Source organism: Olea europaea, unplaced genomic scaffold, assembly GCF_002742605.1.
Source record: "Olea europaea var. sylvestris unplaced genomic scaffold, O_europaea_v1 scaffold3360, whole genome shotgun sequence".
Classification (NCBI taxonomy): Eukaryota; Viridiplantae; Streptophyta; class Magnoliopsida; order Lamiales; family Oleaceae; genus Olea; species Olea europaea.
The window spans coordinates 8,451-14,825 of record NW_019252587.1 but is presented as its reverse complement, the minus strand read 5'-3'; the positions used below and the strand labels follow the sequence as shown (position 1 = coordinate 14,825).

The 6,375-nt window shown below is 38.6% G+C and overlaps 1 protein-coding gene across 1 annotated transcript; it reads left to right on the top strand.

Annotated features, from left to right (window-relative positions):
* The first annotated feature begins 1,057 nt into the window (after positions 1–1,057).
* On the top strand, positions 1,058–6,137 carry LOC111385976 (peptidyl-prolyl cis-trans isomerase CYP63-like). The gene is made up of 10 exons (XM_023010398.1): positions 1,058–1,686; positions 1,794–1,832; positions 1,920–2,037; positions 2,172–2,332; positions 2,426–2,789; positions 3,146–3,288; positions 3,415–3,616; positions 3,812–4,174; positions 5,005–5,088; positions 5,562–6,137. The coding sequence occupies exons 3-10, from the start codon at positions 1,964–1,966 to the stop codon at positions 5,914–5,916; spliced, it is 1,746 nt and encodes a 581-aa protein (XP_022866166.1). The 5' UTR covers positions 1,058–1,686; positions 1,794–1,832; positions 1,920–1,963; the 3' UTR covers positions 5,917–6,137.
* The last annotated feature ends 238 nt before the right edge of the window (positions 6,138–6,375 follow it).

The window sequence follows — 6,375 nt, the reverse complement described above, 5'->3', positions numbered from 1 at the left end:
GCTTGCTTCTCAGTTCCCATATCCAAATGTTTCTCATTTTAAATGAGGACGCCACAATTGGTGCATATGTCCTATATCTTCGTAGTTGAACTGTTGTGGAAGTAGAAGCTGATTGGTTGGCATAAGCAGAACTTTGAAAATTTTCTCAAGAAAACATGATTTCCTGTGGTCGTATAGGATAGCAATATGCTGCAGTGACAGTAGTCGGTGGTTGCTCTTTCAAGTCATTTAAATAGAAACTAGGGCACTGGGGGAATGTCTTGATAGTTTAAAGCTTAGATGAATGAGAAGGGAAGGTGCTTTCTTTACAGGGAAGTGATGATTCATTGGTAATGTGACAGGAAGTTTTGAAAAAGGATGGTGGTTCTAGGATTTGAATCAAGATTTTGAGAGAGGTGGAGAAAGTGTGTTTAATCACTCGTGAGAGCATGAATGGAAGGGAATTTCATGCCTGCTTCAGGATGGTGGTGTTTTTAATTGAAAGAGTGTTGATGAGATGTAGACATTGAGCGATGGTTCGGATTGGGGTGGGAGTGGAGAAGGAGAAGGTTCATGCCGTTCAAAGATGACACACATGTTTGCTCTCCAGTGTGCTTGGTCACCGTTAGTGAATTCAGCAATTGTGGCCTTCAAGAAATTCACTTTGCCATGTCGTAGACTAGAAATCATGGACACCCTCTGGACTGGATTATCTATGTTCATCGTACGTTGAAGATGGTCATGCCCTGGCCTTTGAAATTTTTAGTTTTGGAAACATGAAAGTGCAATGCTAATGACAATTCGACTCAAAATTAGGTGCCATTAATTGTCTGCAGTATTTGTGCATTCCATTCTGGATGCAGCGATACACTTAAGGACATGTTTAGACACACTCAAGAACACGAGACATAAAAATGTTATATTTTAATAAAAACTGGGTTGGAATATGATATCGAAATTTGCACTATAGGAGGATATGAAGAGGATAAAGATCTATTCTGCGTACGGAAAAAAAGAATTGTAAAGAGAATGATAATGGAAGGCTTACAATACCTCTATTGCTGCATGCTTAATGGTTTAATGTGGTCAATTAAACTGCTTTAACTTTTCTTTTTGCCTTCTTTAACATCCAGTGACCTAATTAATTTTTCATATATCAATATCCGTGCGTCCTTCTTGCCTGTTTCTCAAGGTACAAACAGGTTTTAAGACTTGTACATTATAGGATATCAAATTTATAATAAACATGCTCCTAAGACATATTGAATCTTGCTTTTTGGAAAATTATGCATTAGCTCCTCCATTTTCCATCATGTCTTTTTTCCTCATGCCTGTTGTTGCTGTGTCTATGTCCTGTATGTGTGGACATGCTTCTGAGATGTTTCTTATTTAAATCTGGTACTTGTACCCAGTTTTTTGTAGTCTTTATGTCCTAATTGTATTTTTGTTGAGATATCAAGTTTCTGGATTATTTTTCATTGATGACAATCGTTGAGGTATCAACTTTCAATAATTTATTTGCGTAAGACGAGAAAATTAATTGGCACTGGAAGAAATTGGTTTCTTTGTCTTTTTTTTGCTATTTAGTTTTTTTCAATACTTCAACCAACCATATAAAGACATGAACACACACAAATTGTATTTTGTAAACGGTTGTTTCATGTACTACATTTTTTGTGCAGGGTGGTGACTTTTCAAAAGGAAATGGTATGCTTTTTTCTCTGGATCTTGTACTTTCAATTGATGCAGATGCTCGATATGACTTCAGGCTTCATGCCCAGACTTGTAAAGCACGACCTTTCAATGGTTTGCAGGCACTGGTGGAGAAAGTATCTATGGAGGGAAGTTTGCTGGTAGGCTTTTATGCTTGTTTGAGCTTATTTTTCCTATAGTATGGCTCACTTTTGAGACTGCTTCAAATTTTTCCTTTGATTTCACAGATGAAAACTTCAAGCTGGATCACAGTAGGCCTGGTTTTCTCTCTATGGCAAATGGTGGTCCAAACACAAATGGTTCCCAGTTCTTCATAACTTTTAAGCGTCAACCACATCTTGATGGGTATTTGATTTTGTTCTTATTTACCCGTCTCATAATGTCCTCAAGTCCCCAACATTTATTCCTTTTAGGGGTCTCGGACAACTAAACTTGGGTAGTGTTTGCAATTGAATTTCTGATATTTCCTTTCGTGGCAGAAAACATGTTGTTTTTGGAAAGGTTTTGAAGGGAATGGATGTTGTTAAAAAAATTGAACAGGTAGGAACTGCTGATGGTAAACCATTGGGGTTGGTGAAAATTGTGGACTGTGGCGAGACACCTGTGAGTAAAATGCATGATTCTGTTGGAGCAGGGAAAGGTAGTATTGTAACACAGAGATGGCAAGCGTTGTCTTATTACTGCTGTAACATCTTTCCTTTCTTTTTGATATTTTTGCTCACGGTGCCTTCAGGAAAAAAGAAAACACCAACAAAAGCTCTTTCATCCGATGATAGTTCTGACAGTGAAGCAAAAGGGAAACGCCATGCATCTCGTAAGGAAAGGAGGAAAGAGAGAAGAAAGAGATACTCTTCATCTGATTCATACAGCTCTGATACAGATTCTGATTCCGCTTCATCTGAGACAGATACTGATTCGGAGTCTGAATCAGATTCTGAATCAGAGTCTCATTCTTCAAGTTCTTCAAGTGATGGGAGACGGAGGAAAAAAAGGAAGTTGACCAAGAGAGGTAGACATCAACATGTGAAGAAAAAGGTTGGACGAAAGGATAGGAGGAAAGTTAAACATGATAAAAAATCAAGGCGGAAGTCCAAAAGGTTTTTAACTCGTGTTTCTTTTTTTATTTTCAACGAAGTACTATATGTTCCTCCTGTCCCATTTTAAGAGTCTTGCTTCCCCCTTTTGTTGTCGTTATACCGATGAAGCATGTATCTCACAAATGTCTTCCATGTCTTGGATTATGACATTTTGTTTTCGCCCACTAGATTAAGACAAAAGGCATGCAATGTAAATGGTTTTGGAGGTCTAGAATATTTTCAATTTTTGGGTAATCTGTGGATGTCCTTGATGAGGGAAACAAGACTCTGTCATAGAAGAAGTGTCATCATTAAACAATCTGTTTATTAAAAACTACGTTCTGAACTTGTCTGTATTTCTCAAAATTTTTACTCAGAAACTCGGAAAGTTCTAGTGAAACTGGCAGTGGGAGTAGGACCAGCAGCAGCAGCTCTGACGATGAAAATGCCACTAACGACAAATCTGCACGTAAAAGTAACATATCACACCTAGAAATGAAGAAGCTAGCACAAAGTCTTGGTATCTATCTTCCTAGAGTCTCTCCAATAGTCTCCGTTGTCATCATCGTTACTTTTTCAACTTGGATAATTTCAAGAAGTGACCAATTTATTTTACCCTTACCATCTCATAACTGGAAATTTACAGGGTCAGAGAAGAAATCACCAACCCCTCTGTTAGGACAAGTTGTCACAGAGCAGAAAAAGGATGATGAACTGAAGCAGACAGATGGCAGCTCATCTCATGAAGAGGGTGAATTTTCTCCGAAGAATGATGATGTTCTGAAAAATGGTCATGAAAATGAAGCTGCCAACCATATTGATCGATTTGTCAATTTTAGCAGATCCAGGTTTCACTATTTAATGCTTTTTGCTCTTACATCTGCTCCTGTAGTTGGTTTACATATCATTTTCATTTCCAACCTATTCTGCTTATAAATGACGTACACCCTAATTTCACTTCTTTATTTCATGCTTATTAATTAATATCTGAGCATCCGTATTTTTGCTGTTGTATATCATCATGTGACATTTCTGAGTAACAGGAGGCTGACACAGAGTCCTAGAGGGAGGCCAATGTCCGGTCATCGAAGCACCCCAAGCAGAAGTCCAGAGAGAACGATTCCCAGATTTGAAAACAACAGTAAAATTTCTAGATCGTATGGTCAGCCAAGCAGTAAAAGTCCTTCAAGGAGTCCTGCCCATAAAGCTCCACCACCATCCACTTCTAGTTGTGGTCGGGATTTGTCTAGAAGCCGCTCTCTGAATGGAACTCCAAAGCGTGTTAGGAAAGGGCGAGGCTTTACTGAACGGTATGCCTTTGTTAGACGCTATCGCACACCATCTCCAGAGCGTTCAATGGATAGATCTTATCCATATGGTGGAAGAAACATTCAAAGGAACGACAGGTACTTCCTCAACTGATCCAAAGGGTGGTTTGTAATGGGTCATTTGCTAAATATGTGCCCTCGGTTAGCAGCTCTCGCTTAGAATATTGTACAACAGTGTCTGCTAGATTTTACGAGCTGATGAAAATTTAGAGGATGTCAAAACAATTCTTCTAACTGCCACTTTTGAATAGGGAAACCAGAGTAGCAAGACAGCGGTGTAAATTTGCATCTTTTGTTCCCTATTTTGTCTACCCCCATCTAAACCTTTTGTTTCACGTCCACGAGCCACTGGTGTTACACATTCCCAATCACCCATCATTTGAAATTAATGACGACCAAATTTTTGGAACTTCAAGTTGAGCTCTCTTGTTCCTTTCAGTGCTAATATTTGCTCCAGGCAAGAGTTTCATTTGAAACTTCTGAGTATTTTTGCTAATGACATTTGTCTCTCTTTGCCACCAGTTGGTATCGCTCCAGTTTGTATTCTGACTGTTTGAATCTTCTTCTTCTTCATAAAATTGACCCCCTTTTCTGGTCAGAAAGCATTGTCATCTGACTGCTTGGTAAATTATGTCAATTTCCATGTTACCTGGCATAACTTCCTTTTCATTGTGTTCCTCTCTGTTCAAGACACAGGAAATATATAGAGGTCTGGGCTTAAAAATCTCGACTCCCTCCTGATTTTTTTGGTCAATGTTATTCTATAAACCAGTTGCCTAACAGGGAGGGGGTTTGTCGGAATTAGGACGCTCAGCATGAGCAAAAATCATTGTCTACAAACCAATTACTGCGATCTGTATCAGAATAGAAATGACGTAAAGAATGGTTTGCTAATTGTGACTTCTTAGGTATTCAAGCTACAGAGATAAGTTCCAGCGTTCACCACAAAGACGATACAGAAGCTCGCCAAGAAGAGACAGGAGTCCACCCAGGTCTCTCTCTCTCTCTGTACACATATATCTGAGTGTGTGCGCGCCTGTTTGTCTCTCCTGAACGTGCTGGTGTTTGCGCATTCAAAATTCTGAGGGGTAGAATGCACTTTTATTTCCCTGTATGCTTGTGTATTTTGGACCATTGAAACTTCAGTGCATAACTCCTGATCTCATCAATTTGTTTGCGTATGATTGTCAGCATCTTTGGGTAAGCTTAAAATGTTTACTTACAAGTAATTAAGTTTTAAAATTTATAAATTTTAAAAGGTCAAAGTTGAATATTATTCTGACGCTAAGTTAAAGAGTGATATTTTTTTTACTTTAAAGAAGTAATCCAAAAATGCTTTGAAAACAAAAGGCTAACTTCATCTTTTCTAAGAATGGCCCAACTTTCTTCTGCCATGTATCTTTTTCTAATTTGACTATACTTTTTTGCAATCATACAAGCGATATTGATTTATATTTTGTCTTAGATATGAGCGAAAAAGAAGTCCTAGTAGGAGTCGTTCCCGAAGCCCTGGCCCTTACCGTGCCCGGAGAAAACTTTGTAGTAGGAGCCCTGTGCGAAGTCCTAGCCCCACAGCTGCAATTAGTGGCAGACTAAAATCTCGTCTTGGGCCGAAAGTGAATGACCAAATCCCTCGAAATAGAGATAGATCTCTTTCACGCTCTAGGAGCCGTGGTTCATCTGCGTCTGAATCTTCAAAAAAGCGTCCAGGAAAGAAGGCATCTGTTTCTCCTGGCAGTTCCAGATCCAGTACCCCTGGTGGTCGAAGGGGATTAGTCTCGTATGAAGACTTGAGTCCAGAGAATGGAACAAATAAGTGAGGTTATTGTCTAGAAAAAAATCTTGGGTTTTTTTGACAATTCTGTTTCGCTTTCAGCTTATCTTTCTGAACTTCATGTGTTAAATATTTCATGTTTATTAGCAAACTGAATGTGTAGCTTCGAACATATAACCCATCAAAATTCTTGTAAACTTTGATTGCGCTTTGTGGTTTCCAAATGGCAGTATAGGCATTTGAAGCTATAGATTTCTATTTTCGGTTGACACTATCTGCCCGTGGATTGATTCCTGATTCCTTCCTGATTATTATTGTCTACTAATCATTGATGAATTACGGTAATTCAAGTGATGATCTCATATGAAAAAGTTATCGAATTTTTGCTGTTAGTTACTAGGTACCGTTGCTACTTATCTTGAATCCATTTGATTGTCAGGCGTTTTTTTGTTTTGAACACCCTATCTTTTGTTTGAAGCATGCTAGGTGTACAGTATTTTTTACA

Excerpts from the sequence above, each read along its gene's own strand:
- LOC111385976 (XM_023010398.1), top strand. The coding sequence starts at position 1,964 with ATGGCAAATGGTGGTCCAAACACAAATGGTTCCCAGTTCTTCATAACT. Across the intron at positions 2,790-3,145 it reads TCAAGGCGGAAGTCCAAAAG|AAACTCGGAAAGTTCTAGTG; the intron begins GTTTTTAACTCG and ends ATTTTTACTCAG. Across the intron at positions 4,175-5,004 it reads AACATTCAAAGGAACGACAG|GTATTCAAGCTACAGAGATA; the intron begins GTACTTCCTCAA and ends GTGACTTCTTAG.